General features: G+C 42.1%; 1 protein-coding gene across 13 annotated transcripts in view; it reads right to left on the bottom strand.

Annotated features, from left to right (window-relative positions):
* The window catches only part of SNX19 (sorting nexin 19), a 68,032-nt gene that overhangs the window by 44,143 nt on the left and 8,467 nt on the right, over nucleotides 1-15,422 (bottom strand). For 9 of the 13 annotated variants that reach the window (XR_004270787.1, XM_032284943.1, XM_032284947.1 and 6 more), the window contains exons 6-8: nucleotides 14,656-14,752; nucleotides 13,676-13,856; nucleotides 11,051-11,180 (exon numbers count right to left, since the gene is read on the bottom strand). Coding sequence is in view for 12 of the 13 variants with exons in the window: in XM_032284943.1 (XP_032140834.1) it covers nucleotides 11,051-11,180; nucleotides 13,676-13,856; nucleotides 14,656-14,752 (408 nt within the window). In the remaining variant the exon portion in view is untranslated. The other 4 variants (XM_032284952.1, XM_032284951.1, XM_032284953.1 and 1 more) reach the window with 3 other exon arrangements.

Here is a 15,422-nt window from a genome sequence, read left to right as displayed (position 1 = left end):
TGTGCCTCTGAAGACTTTCAAGTCAACTTGTTTTGGATCCATACTGTGTTTCGACTGATATACTATAATCCAGCTCTGAAAAAATCAGTACTGATAGACTTTAAAAATAACACTAAAAAGCTACAGACAGGTCTGAGCCCGGCTAACCCACATACAAGTTGAACAAACTCTGAGCTCCAGCTTCCTTCATTATAAAATGGGCTAACTCTTGCTTCGCCTTCTTCACAAAGTTATCAAGATGAAAAATAAAAAATAAGCATTTCTAAAAGTGCTAGTGTGTTTACACATGTAAAAGAGAAAAAGACTCCTTCAGAACCTCCTTAAAAATTCAACCAGGTCCAGAGAACTAATGATGCAGGATTGGGAGGAGCTTTGCGTTTTCTGCCTCAGTTTTCTCACTGTAAAGCTTACTCTCCTGGCACGCTTAGAGAAGTAAATACTGAACCAGTAAAGCAGCATTTGGTACTGAGTGGTTAAGAAAATTGGGGAGAGGCCCCAGGGGGTTTGAGGTAATATGAAAACTTTATTTCTGAATCCTCCCTAAAACCAGACCTCTATATACTAAACAATAAAACTTTCACTGCAGAGACTACAGGGTCTAAAATGTCTCTTCTTTCCTTGTCCCCGTGTGAACAGCATGGCTGGCTCATTCTCAGTCCCCAGGTAGTTATCCTGACCCTGCCTTTCTCAGCAGCAAGGGCAAGGGCAGAGAGGTGGGGTGAGGAGGGGGAAGGTAATTAAAATGGCCACCCATTCAGAAGAAAATTGAGTCCCTGGAGGGGAAAGGGCAGAAAGAGGGAGCAAAACCCTTAGTGTTGAAGCACCAGGAAGAAAGGCAAGACACAAAAGAGGGGAGAAGGCAGTAATTTAGTGGTTGTCGTGACAACCAGAGCCCCTATTGTTCATGGGGACTTTACCTCACAGGGAGATCTCCTTGCCCTGCTCTGCACATAGAACCCCCACCACAGGAAAGGAGGATGGGAAGGGAAGAGTTGGAGGAGGCAGAAGTGATAAGTAATTATGTGCTCGCAGGAGGGGCTGACCTCCAAATTTCTACAAATATTACAGATAACAGATTTAGAGTGTACTCAGCCATGATTTGGAAGAAAATTATCAGGGATTTATTTAAATCAGCAGACATGGTAGGACTTCAAATTATGCTGTGAAAATGGCTAGAGGAAGCTGGAAAAGACCAGCCTTGAGGAGAATAAAGAATACATATGAGAAGCAGATGCCCAAGATAAACAAAGAGAAAACATACTGAGGGGGGTGTCGAGAAGAAAAAATGCCGATCATTAGCACCATCACCTTGGTGTAGAAGAGCTACCCAAAAGCATTTCCAATTTCCTCTCTACAGGCTGAATTGTAAAACCTTTCCCAGTAGAAGGCCATCTATCCTGATATGAAGGATGTAGGCACACCACAGTGGAAACTCCAGAATCTCCCCAGAATAGGAACTTTGGGAGCACTGACTGTGGGTAGAAAACACAGAGGAATAAAAAATAAAAGTAGAAAAACAACAACACAAAGGAACCCTGGGGGAGACAGGAGGTGGGTGTTGAGGAACTTATCTTGATGCTGAATTTGCACACCAGCCTCCCTCCCAGGAGGGCTAAATTCCCCCTGAGAAATCTTTCAAGGCCAGCATTATATTACAGCTAAAGAAGATTTCCCACCAATTCACCCAACTGTCTCCCTGCTCCAGTAACAAATAGCTCTACTTCTCCAAAGAGCACTTGGAGAAGCCAGCCAGGACAGAGGTAAAGATCAAAAGTGAGCATTAACATGTGGTTGCTTCTCCAAAACCAAGTTAATGGGAGAGAGCCAAACAGTCTCCATCCACGGCTGAAAGTAATAGGAAACGTTCTTGATTATGTAACAGGTTGATAAGATTCCTAACATCAGGTTATTTGGCACTGACAATCTCCACCTTAGTGACTATATAATGTGTAGGATTTGGGGATCACAAAAGACCCTGAATTTAGGTCCAACTAATTTATAGAGAATATTGACAAAATTCTTTCAATTTAGATGTCCAGCTGGTCTCATCATCACAGACTCTGTTCTGCTCACTCTATTAAGAATGAATCAGCTCCAGTGCTGAATTTTTAACAAGTGGGATCCATTCAAAGGGGCAACTTCGCGTCATCCACACTGCGCCGAGAAGCAAGCATATGCTGAAGATGCATTAGAGAAGGAAGAAAGGTGAAAGATGAAAGAAACAGGGCTTATCTAAAAGTCACTGGCACTAAGGAGTAGACAGATAAGTGGCCTCTAAATCTTGGAGCAAGCCAGGAAATGGCTTCAATACTATTGTATCAACACTAGGGCAGGGGAACCTATAACTGCAAAATCAACAGGTCTTCCTCAAAGGACAATGATGGCATTGTTTAACCTGCAGCGCCACCTGGTGCCCATATGGAGAATTACTGTACCCGTGCCATGCAGCAGGAGTTCGGTAGGCTTTTTGTCACCTATTTGAAACAAAAGCAATACACATCCAGAAAGAAGCTGGGTAAAAGTATTCCAAATTACTTTTTATTTGAAAGTATAAATAACGCCCCTTCTCCTGTTTTAAAAATGTTTTAGTGCCTAGAATGTTATTCAGCCTAAATGACATCTTACAAGATCTAGCTTTGTTATATTTTCCTCTATAAAGCCTCCCTAACATTTACCTCTAAATTATCTCTTATCCTCCAAAAACTTCATATGCCAGGCTATGATTCCCATTTGGAGAGTAACAGGCAAGGAAGTTAAGTGGTCTGTTCTAAGTCACATAGATAGCCTCAAACCAAGATTTGAATTCAGATCTGACTTCAAAGCCCATGTTCTGGATTTCCATGTAGAAGGAAAGAGGTGGAGAAAGCACAACACCAGGAGATGCTTCCAGAGAGGGTAGGGTCTGTGGGGCTTCACACTGGGAGGCCCAGGTTGGGGCGGGGCACTGCACTCTTTGGAGAGAGCCATTACCATGGGAGATGCCCTGAAGGGCCCCTAAAAACCTATTTGCTTAGGCCCTATCATGGTTCTGGGAATCAGAATTCCCCAATTAATTGAAGACCTGGGTACGCCTTGTGTGGAGGCAATGAAAGATTCAGTTTCCATTTTGCTGCTGGTCCCCCTGCACTACTAAGGAACTCCTAAGATTCTTGCTAGTGATAAGCAGAGGGACTGACTCCAGTAGAATGATGTGTGATCTTCTACGTTCATTTATTTGAAACAAATTTATTAAGTGCTTTCTATGTATTTTGGGGCTGGGTGCTGAAGGTGTAATGGTTAATAAGACATAGTCCCTGCCCTCAGGAGGCTGACATACAATCTAAAGCTGTTATCAAAATGTCAAGCTCTTAGGTTCCTGTTTGCAGTCATAGATGGGCAAGAGACACCAACAATCTGACTTGAAAAAAAAGGCTCTGAGGTTTAAATATCTCATGATATTTTGTTTTTGTTAACTTTTACAATGAGCAATTCTGCACCTCTATTTGAGTATATTAGACTTCAAGAGCGCACACACATAGAAATGCAAACATAATGCAAAGGCACATGGCTGTCAGCTACCACTCACCTGCTACAATCAAAGATACATTCCAGGAGAGGCTGTCACCACATGACAGGAAAAGCATGATGTCTACACCCATCCTAAGATGAGTGTGAAATAAGTGACACCCAAGAAATATGACAGGTAGATCACTCACATGACAGGGGAAACTGCTAGGGCCCATCCTGGCCCATTCTACAGCAGTCAAGAGCTTCCCTTTGGCATGGCCTAATGGAAGAGGCATGGGACAAGCAGCACTCCTTCCCAAGGAGACACAATCCAATCTGAGTAAAGCCATCAATGAGAAAAATTAATTTCAGCAACTCTAAAAACAGCCCAAGTCAATGATTAGAGAGTCAGAAAATCATGGAGAATTCTGAAGACATATAGACTTGAGTTAATTTTGCATCTGGGGGTCTTGCAAAGCATACTTCTAGAGAAGCTGTGCATAGGAAGAGATCGGGTATAAGACACAGCCAGGCACCAGAGCTGAACTGGAAGAAAAAGTTACACAGCAAAGGAAAAAACTGTAATCTATGCTTCCTGAGAAACTGTTGAGTCTTAACTTTGATAATGTTTTCCTGATTGTGAATAGGATGTAAACAGAGATATGTAAGAGACAATCCTTGGCTCAGAAATGCTTTAAAAATAAAATCAGAATATGCAGACAAAAATAATTTATATGCTGCCATCAGACGCATGTGTCCCTAAGACCAGCCAGATGGAAAACAAGAGAGGCCAGATGGGAATAAGGCAAAGGAACTTTCAGGTGAACCCAATTCTAGTGGCCATTGCTTTGCGGGAAAGCTTTCATGGAGGGGAGGCAGTGCAGGGGAGTGGGAAATGTATGACCTCTGAGGCCAAGATGACTCAAGTGGAATCTTAAGGTGTGGTTGTTAGTACTTTCATGATTGGGGAATGCTATTTTACCTGAAAATAACTTTCGTCACTTATAAAACATAGAAATATATGTCTTTCTCACGGAATTGATCATTAACACAAAGAGTACGTAGCTGCTTCCTTGGTATCATTAATAAAAAATATCGGTTCCTTTCCCACTGCAATTATTTGTGTCCTTCTGGTGGCAGACCTGGAGGTTCTCTTAAGAAATAACCAATGTCAAAAAGACCTCTTATCTACCTGTTACTTAGACATGCCCACCAAGAAGCAGGCCCTTGGAGTTCCACTCAGCACTTTTGATTCCGGGGCGTTCTAAGAGAATAGTGGAAGCAAGAGGGTTCATGGTCAACCTTTTCCAGCTGTCCTGAGGGGAGATGAACATCACGCCTTGCAGCACAGCATTCTCCAGTGCCCCCAGACTCTGCCACAACTCTCCTGAACTTTCCTAGGAGATGGTTTACAGGGAGACGTCTTTTCTAAGAAAATGATTACAAGGTCTGGTGTAAGGTCCAGAACTTGCTTTCAATTTTCTCCTGGGTCCCCTGCTTGCTGGACTCCTTAAACTGTACATCCTTTCTTTTCTTCTTCCTCTCTGTATACTTCCTAACTTTACATGCTTTATACTCTCCTCTGCCAGAGCCTTTTCCCCCTGCTTTCTGCCAAGCCATTCCATTCCTACGTACCCCCAACACTCATACATACACACACACACACACACACACACACTCTCTCTCTCTCTCTCTCTCTCTCTCTCTCTCTCTCTCCCCTTCCCCCCCTCCTCCTTTAACTGAGAAATCCTGACGCAGATGCCAGGAATGTGTCTGCTGCCCTTTTCACACAGGTCTGATGCCATCATCGGGGGTATGGGGAGGGCAGTGCTGCAGACGTGGCATTCACGCATTCTGTTGCTGGCCTGGCTCCTATTTTTGTTGTGGCATTGCTCTGGGTATCCAGGCTGGGCGCTGGTCCAGCTTCTTCTCATTCCTTCACTCTCCATCAGAGCTCCATACCAATCCTACCCCTTACCTTGGCTGGATCTTCCTGCCCCAAACCTCCTACCATCAACGGAGCACAGTGTATGTCTCCTCTTTCCCTCCAACCCGGTTTAGCTCCAAGTACTTGCCAAATTTGCTAAATCTGATTCTGATGTACGCAGATATATTTTCAAGTTTCTTCTGTTTTCGGACATGAGCAGAGTTTGCACAAGCCGGATTTGCTCCTTGGCTCAGACTGCTATCCGCTCTCCCCTTCCCCTCCCTTGGTCTCTCATTCCAAATAAGGAGTGCTTCTTGTTACATAATTGGATGTTCCCAGCACAGAAGCTGACACATGAGGTTAAGTGCACATGCATGCAAGACTTCCCTTTGACTTAACAATGCCTTTTTTGGGCATCTAACTTCTCTTCAGCTCCCCTCCCCACTTCTTTCCACATCATCAACAATCAAGGGAGATTTATAAGCCTGACTCAGATCAGAGCTCTTCCAACTTTGGCTCAGAAGGAGGGGTTATGAGGTCGAACTTACTCCGTTTCTTTTTTTTTTTTCCTTTGCAGGATAGAGTGTGTTTATAATTTGACAGAAGTCTATGGTGTCCAAGGCGGTAATGTATATAGGTCTTTTAAAGGTGCAAGGAGGGTACACAAATTTGGAAGCAGAAGAAATAAACTTGCCTGCTTGGAGGTAATAATACTGGAGGTTGGAAAATGAGGCCATTTTAAGGAAGAGATGCGCTCAAATCTGGTGACTACAGCATTCCTGATGCTCAAACTGCAGTGTGTTCCAGACAACTAGAGAAGTGGCAGTACCAGCTGTGGCACCAACACTAACTACCCTGCCCTTTTAAGCACAGAACTTAAAAGAAGAGAACCTAAGGACCCTGCAAACGCATATGGCTCAGCTACCTGTGGTTTCAGGGAGGGCAAACATGTAGCCTCCTAGGTAGCAGTCATGGGGATGGGAGACAGCGGGACCTCACATCACGCCTCTGGTGGGAGACACAGCGGGGACAGTGGAGAGGTGCTGCAGCTCTGGAGATGTCAAGATTCCAGCATCCTGGCTTACCAAAGCAAATAAAGCGGAAGTGCGTAACAACGCACAAACCACGTTTTAACATTAAAAACTGCAACTGTCGCGGGGACTGTAACACGGGCCACCTCTAGACTGCAGCAGTGCCCTTATGTTAGACACAAGTGTGTAGATATGAGAATGAAGTTTGGATTCTACAAATTGCTTGATAATCTCCAGTACTTGGAGACAAAGATTTTTGGGTTGGTTTTTATCCGGCTGAATTGCAGGGCAAAGATCTGATCCTGAAATTTAGAAAATCATCATCGCTATGAATCAGAAAAACCTGGGTTCAACTTTGGCTTGTGATATTTATTAACCCTATGATTTTGATTAAATAACCCACATTCTTTCTAAGCCTTAGTTTCCTCATCTTTAAAATGAGGGTCATAATACTGCTTTTACAGGACTTTTGGAAGGAATTAAATATTAGCTTGGTGCAAAAATAATTCAGGCTTTTTAACAGCACGTGCATGGTAGCGTTCAGTACAGTATTTGCACTAAGTAAATGCTCAATAAGCATTTGCTGGACAGTAAATACGCTCATGCTGAGGAGATTATCAATGTTTACACTCTGAATGCTAAAATGAGTTCCATGTCTCTTATGCACAGGGGGCTTGCAGGTATGAGACCATGGGCCACAGGTGCCAGATCTCTGGAACCTCTGGAGGAAGAACTGGTTCTTTATTTAGATACCACGACTTCTAGCTTCCTATCTTAAGGAGGCTTCAGGAACACTGAAACCAGTTATAAGGTACTTGAGAAAAAGGCCAAAAATGTCATTAAAAAGATGGGAAAAATGATTTGTAGGGATACATGAATGGCCTTAAACAGAGAAGTATGAGATTCTTCATTTAATTCTAGTCTGTGGAAGCTTGCATTGAGGAGACTGCTAAACAAGATGTAGTTTTAACACAAAACAAAATGGGCTACGGATAAAGTTGGATTAGATATAAGTAAGAACTTGCTGACAGGAAGGGATATGAGATAACTGAACATGTATAAAACACATTCACCTGGAAATATGTAGGATGAACAAAGATAATAGACCACAGTTACAAGTTTTTCAAAAGTAACTGGCCACAAAATTTCATTCTTACACAATATTCACAGTGGCTTCATTCAAATTCACCAAATATTTTCAGAATTTTCCCACTTTTCCCATCATAATAGTGATGCCTTTTCACAAAATAGAACAAAACAAAACAAAAAACAACAAAAACTCAGAATGTGAAAAGAAGAGAATGTCAAGGGCAATTCAACTGTAAGGCCCCTCATGGCATGAGCTACATTTGGGTTTGCTAGTCTTCATTCACCAGACTTTACCCAGTCAACTGGAGTTGGGTGTCGTCAGGGAATGTCAGGGATAGGAACGGAAAGGTGAGGAAAATGCCTGGGCAACACAGTGAGACCCCAACTTAACCAAAAAATTTTAAAAATTAGCCAAGCATGGTGGTGTGTGCCTGTAGTCCTAGCTACCTGGGAGGCTGAGGTGGGAGGATGGCTTGAACCCAGGAGGTTACCATTAGCTATGACTGCAGCACCACTACATTCCAGCCTGGGTGGCAGAACAAGATCCCATCTCATTGATATTTCATATATTGACATTTTATGCTCAATATGCGAAAAATAAACAATAAAGAAATCTCACAGCCTCTGCTCTGACCTCTAAAATGACCCTTGTCTTCTCCATGTCTACCATGTACCTGGAGTTTGCTTCCTTTGTATTTAACTTCTCTGTCTTAGCTCTCCCAGGACCCTGAATGCATGAAATACTCCTGCGATGACTCTCTAACTCTCAGAATATAGGTATCTCTCCCTTATCTGGTCTAGCCCAAGCCCTTGAATATTCAGAGTTATTGAAACTTCAGGTAAACTTTTTCCTATCCCTTTTATATACGGATCTCAATCTCTTTTGAATTTATCCTAACTCGTCTATACTTTTATGCTCATACTGAATAATTTCTTGTGTTCTGAAGCCAACTTGTCATGTAAATGACTTCAAGGGGAAGAGGTCATTAACGATCACATACTAGCCAGTTTTTGGATCTTCTCATATTTTTTTTAAAACCACTTAGAAGATCAGCAAAGGGAGGCCCAAAAGAAGAAGAAAAATGAAGGCCTAAGTAGTGACATCCAGAGGCGACAGAATAAAACTGAAGAGACTATACTTTGAAGTGTAAAGGTACTGGGAAGGGAAATGTTTATTTCCTTAGTAAATATACAATGAGTAGCTACTATGTCCAGGCCCTGTATAGGCTGCTGGGGACGCAAAGCTAGTTCTGGTCCTTAAAGAACTAATAGTCTACACAGGGTTTCTCAAGCTCGGTAATACTGATATTTTGGGAGGATAATTCGTGTTGTTTGGCATGGGGGACTGTCCTGTGTAGCTGCAGGATGTTTACCAGCATCCCTGGCCTACATCCACTAGATGCCAGTAGGCATCCCACATCCCCTTCCCAGTTGTGATAACCAAAAATATCTCCAGATAATGCCAAATGTGCCCTGGGGGACAAAGTGTGCCCTGGTTGACAACCACTAGTTTAGGAAAAGCAGATCATTTATATAACACACTGTGGTAAGTATTATTATCAAAACTTTGAAAGTTAGAGGACTTCTTAATTCTGGGGGAAAGACAGTGGATGCTATAGAAGGTTTCACAGAATAAATGACATTTTATGCCCAGTATATGAAAACTGTTTTGCAGTAGGCCAAGCAGACAAGAAGAGGGAAAGTTAGGGACACAGGGAAGGAGTACAGAAGAGTAAGTAGAGAAGGACCATTTGAAAGCAGATACAGGAAGATGAGCGAAGGCCTGGGGGTAAAAGACCACAGAATATTCAGGCAATGATGGCTACTTCACATGGAAGAAAATGGAAAATAAGACTGAGACCAGATCATGCCAGGTAAGAAAGGAGGTGGAATTTTAATATAAATAAGTAAATAAATGTATATTTTAAACAGAATGGAGCCCTTTTTCAAACAAATCCTTACCTAGATCCCCAGCACATTAAACTGATCTAAGTGGAACCTCTTCGGTTGGGTCATGGTCCACTCAGTTTTTCCTTAGCTTCTAAGTTGGCTTCAGAAGCACTTCTGTGGAACCCTGGAACTCTAGGACACATACTGGAAAAACCACTTTTGTAGGCAACAGGAGGCCACTGAAAGATTTTAAGTGGAGAATATATGTTCAGATTTGCTTTTCAGAAAAAAGCACTCTAGTGGCAGAACTGAATATTGAGTAGGAACAAGGAGAAAAGCCTAAAGGTGCAAAGACCAGTCAGCATTTTATATGTAGGATTCACTTGGAGATCAGTCTTAAGGCTACAAGATACATGAAGAAGCACGTTGGCTTTGAAGTTGTACAAATCTGGCTTAAAATTCTAAGTGTGCTACTAATGATGACCTTGGGCATGTTAGTTGACTTTGCTAAGCTCTATTTTGTTATTGTGTAAAATGGGGCTACCTACCTTACTTGATCACAATAAAAAAATACATGTAAATGGAGATTGGGCGCTGGCATAGATAGCACTTAGCAAATATAGATGTGCATCATCTTCCTTCACTTGGTCTCTTTGTGATTCAAGGTTATTATACCTCCTTGATCCTATGTAACTTAGAAAAGGGAGATTTAACTGCTTGTTGTTAATAACTTTTCTACTTGGTAATGAATAGATACATAATTATTTTTTAAAAGACTATATTTTTTGAGCGACCTGTTAGCATGGGCCACATGGTGAGAGAAGGTCAGCATTTGGCTTCTTCTTACTTTGGGATGTGCCAGGATGTCTCATAAGAGGGAGTTCAAAACAAGAGCAGCCAAAGCCCAAGCACTACATGTCTGCCTGGAACAGAGAGAGTGTTTCTGGCCTGCCTCAGGTTAGCAAAGCTTACATCAGTTCCACAGTTAGAAAGTCAGCAGCTAAAAACTCCACCTGTGTACAAATCTTTCAGGAGATCAAATGGTGTGAGGATTACAAAGCCTGGATTAGAAAAGCCAACTTGCAAATCCAAATTTCCCTCTATTCTTTACCATCCTGTGCCAGTAAGTACTTCAGCTATGAATATTTATGTCCCCGTCAGAGAAAACAATCTTTATTTTAAGAGGACTGATCTGTTTTCTCCTTTTCCTTCACATTGTTTATCATCACAGTGATGACATAATGTCAGCTGAGACAAATGTCCACCATACCCAAGTGAAAGGTGCAGTGCGGCTGGAGGATATAACTGGGTGGAGAATTGAGAGGAGGAAGAGTTCAGCTAAGTATTTTAGGATCACAGGCAGTGTCTGCAACTCAGTGCATTACGCCAGAAGTCTTACAGAACCAGATACTTTCAAATCGTCTACAACAAGGTAGTTAATAAAAGCTTTCTGATAATCTCAAGGCATTTTTCATTCCTATAACCCCTGTAACAAAGAATTTATATTCTCTTATGGCTGCAGATTCCCTGGACACTACGTTTACTCTTTCTAGTGCAGAATTCAGCACCACATCCACCTCCTCTGCAATTTGAGATTCTGATGTGAGGGAGAATTCAGCAATCTTACCTTTGAAGTAGGGTCCCAAAGATAAGACGAAGAAACTTCTGCATGTTTTCAGTACACAGCCATTTCCACTGTTCTGTTAGTAGCAAGAGGAGCAGATCCAGGGCTGTGTCAGCTAACTCTGTCTCTCTTCCTGAGGAACAAAATGGCATCAAGAGTAAATAAGAAGAGACCCATACTTGAGGAGTATCTTTCAATGTGCTGGGTGAAACCTGTGTCTCTCTACCTTCATGCCAATCATCTGGTATTTTTGCAATCCCTCTATACTCAAATGAAGAGATGTTTAACTCATATCTAGCAGGTTCAGTGATAGGCTCAGCATTTCTTTACAATTTTTATTTATGTTCCTGATACTGTCACCTAATAAATGTTTCCATGATTTTAGATTATATACATATATAATTATTTTGGCTACTTAGTTTCTATTTCTTCTGTATTTTCCCAGGATGCTGAATACTTTCTGCTCCAAATAAGAGCTCACAACCAATGACTAAGTGTAACTGGCAAGGCCTCCTCTCTTTCCAACCTTGCATTCCACTCACCCCCACAAAGCATTATGGAAATACTGTGGGCAGAAGTGGGAAAAAATTTGGCCTTCACTTTCCTGAAAAACCTCTGTTACACAGAACTGTGGGGTTAGGATTCAGGAGGCTTCAGTCTGATTTTGAGATAACATGTGGTTCTAGGAAGAACACACCTCTGGTAAAATGCCATAACCATTACTAAATTTTCTTGTTTCAAAGACTAGAAGGGCCATAAATGAGCTTATACCCATGCTAAACTAAGCTTTCCTGAACAAATGTATTTTATGGAAGGAAGCATGTGCTGTTTAAACTGTGCTGAGCTTCTAACGTCACTTCTGATTTGCCTCCAAGTATGTAATGTTACAGAGTGGACCTCAGATAACTGGTGCTACTGCTGTGATTAACATAATAAGTAACATCAACAATCACTCTGTTAGTATAGGACCAATGGGTATTCTCTGGGTCAGTTTGCCCAAGCTCTCCTTGAACATGAATGACTTCTGATTTGGACAGGTCTACTAGAACGAAGTCACACTTCCCTTTTAACGCCATCTAATACATATTTTCTTTTCTGTTTGTATTGCAAGGAGGCATTGGGAACTGATATGTTGTTTGCTTTCTAATCATCTCCTCAAAGATGGGAAATTGCAGTCTTTGGGAGACAGCATCATCCTGAACCTTAGTCCTCAACTGTGTGACTCTGTCAGGTTTAGCATTTGCCTGGAGCTGCCACCATGTGGTCACAATTAGTTACAGCAGTGCAAAATAAGAAAGCAAACAAGGTACCACCAAGTTAGTCCTCTTAAAAAAATGGCAATAAAATAAATAAATGGAAAAAAAAATGGTAGTTTTCTTTTTTTTTTTTTAATTACATGAGCATTTTGAGTCTCTCAGAGATAGAAGAAGGGCTTCAGGCCTAAACCCTCCCTCTGGAGATATGATGTTCAACATTTACAGGGTGGACTTTGCCTAGAATGATATTCTTATCACAGTGTTCCCGCTCCCCGCCCCCCAACCATCTTTACAGTCTCTTAGAGTTCTCTGATGCTTTCACTGTCATATCACTTCATTTACTTAAACAGTGAGATATGTGTGAAGGGATGGGGCTGTCAGTTCCATTTTTCACAGACTTAAATTGAGGCCCACAGAAGTGATGTCAGGTAATTTGTTCATGGGCACCTAAGAAAGAATAGTGAAATCAGCTTTTTCCCCATTTTTGAATCTAAGATTCTGTGATCTTTTATTCTCAACAGAGATCCTTATCTTGATGGAACTGATACACATATTTTAAGTTCTAGTTCAGTAAACATACTAATTAATATCTAATTTGAATTTTTCTTTTACAGAGTACACATCTGCTCTTCTCCTGGAAGGCAAAATTGTTCTACCTCCAAGGCTTCTAAGGAAGAAGCAGAGCTTTCACCTTTTCTCCCTCCCTACTTTACGCTGGGTAACTACTTGGTATATTTGCCAAGGCAGTAAATAAAGAAGAAAGACTAGACTGGGGGAAAAAAGACAATTTCCATCTTGAACATGTTACACTTCAGTTGCACTATGGTATATCCAAGTGAAGAACCACAATATTCAATATTTAAGGCATCACCACACATGCATTAGAGTTGAAGCCAACGGCACAGCTGGGTCACCCTGGAAGAGTGTGTAGAATAAGAACAGAAAGGCGAAAATCAAGCTCTGATGGGTGGTTCATGGAGTCAACAGAGTGGACTAAGAACCTGCAAGAAAGGTGTGAAGAAAACCAGGAAAACTGGACACTAAGGAAAGAAAGTTTCTAAAGAAATGCAAGAGTCTGATATGCCACAGCATGCCAAAAATAAATTCAATGAGCTGTCGGTATTATCAGCATGATCTCGTCCTGCTGGACTAGAACTCCGTTTGTGCCCTGCTCCGCTGCTTGCCTCTGCTCTGGCAACTCTCTCCTACCCATCTCTGTGCCCAAACATAGCACCTCCAACACTGGAGTTCAACACATGGCATGCTCAGCTGGACAGAACAGAAATTAAAGTTACCAACTCCAACTATCCCAAGTCCCAAATGGATGCTGCCTGGCTCCCTTCTCCATGGGAGCAGAGACCTTGCCACTCACCTGGATCGCTGTTGCTGGGGTCTTGGGCTGGCACAGCTGCATCTGACAAGCAACTGTCCACATGTCCTTTGGGAAGTTGTTCCGGATCTTTTTCTGGGGCTTCTGTTGGCTGCATTTCCAGTAACTTTGTCTGTTTTTCAATAAAAGATTCCATCCCAGACATGGATAGGGTCTCGGGCTCCTAAGGAATAGCCAGTGGCACATCACATATAGAATATTGACAGTAGGGGAGCAAATGTGGCTCTCTAGGTTTCCCTGCCTCTCCCCTGAGTAAGTACCTTAGGTACAGAACCCAACTGATGCTATGACTACTTTAGGAAAGATTTTAACCAAAGTTGCAAGTAAAACAGGCCTGTCCTAGGACTATTCTGAATATATTTTTGGGTCATCCACTTTTTTCCAGGAACTAGTCTTCTTTCTGATCTTGTCATCCATTATCCCAAACCCACTGTGGTTGAGAAGCCAACCTGCCAACCCAGAACTGATAGGAATTCCAAACCACTCAGACAAAATACTTTCAGCATTAAAGTTAGAGATCCAGGGACCGGGCGCGGTGGCTCATGCCTGTAATCCCAGCACTTTGGGAGGCTGAGGCGGGTGGATCACGAGGTCAAGAGATCGAGACCATCCTGGTCAACATGGTGAAACCCCATCTCTACTAAAAATACAAAAAATTAGCTGGGCATGGTGGCATGTGCCTGTAATCCCAGCTACTCAGGAGGCTGAGGCAGGAGAATTGCCTGAACCCAGGAGGTGGAGGTTGCAGTGAGCCAAGATTGTGCCATTGCACTCCAGCCTGGGTAACAAGAGCGAAACTCCGTCTCAAAAAAAAAAAAAAAAAAAAAAAGTTAGAGATCCAAATGTTAATTAAGTCATTTAGCAGGACATTTCTGGATTTAGAGAAAAACTCAACTGCCTATAACTAAAGGACCAACATCTCAGATCTTTCTGCCTCACATTCTCTGGGTTTTGGTTCTTACCACACTGCCTTCCTGGAGACAATAGAGAATCTTGTCTTGTGCTTCAGTCACACTTAGTGCTGGAGAAATTTTACTGGATGAGAACCTCAGCCTGGACCTGGTACAGAAACAAAGAGCAGAAGCAGAATGTAATTCATGGTCTTGAGCCCCACACAAAGGTCTGGTAAGTACTGATAACACATCACAACAAGAATATCCATACTAATTCTAGGGAGCTTACTGTGGTCAGAGCTGCCAGGAAAGACTTGGCCCTACAATCCCCCAAACAATGTATATTCTGGTGATTCTTAATAGATAGGGCAACTCATATACTAAGCTATGTCTACAGTGCACTTGTGAAATGGCTTCTGCCAAGTAAAACTGATATCAGTCTATATCATGGTTATATTCCCACAGAATAGAAGATTAGCTAGCACATACTAGGCACTCATTAAAAATGTGCTGAAGATTAAACAGATGGGTGGCATAGACCAAGTTTTTATTATTGCTATTCATGGTGTATTCTTTTTGGACATCCATCAATTCCCCTTGCATTCCAAATTAAACCAGAGAAGGAGATGCAAGTGATAACATCAACGTTTCAAGGGACAGAGACTCATAAGCGCAGGTATCATGGCCGTCCTTCAAAATAAGGGCCCGTTAAGAAAAGGTTAGGTGCTGTGAGTCTGTTATTGCTGGTCCATGAAATGTTAAGCACAGAGACAGTGAGTCAGACACACAACACACACACACACACACACACACACACACACACACACACACACACA

The sequence above is a fragment of the Sapajus apella genome, unplaced genomic scaffold (assembly GCF_009761245.1).
Source record: "Sapajus apella isolate SASKATOON/1434 unplaced genomic scaffold, GSC_monkey_1.0 scaffold16, whole genome shotgun sequence".
NCBI lineage: Eukaryota > Metazoa > Chordata > Mammalia > Primates > Cebidae > Sapajus > Sapajus apella.
The sequence above is the reverse complement of the archived record's forward strand: the minus strand, read 5'-3'. Positions and strand labels throughout refer to the sequence as shown.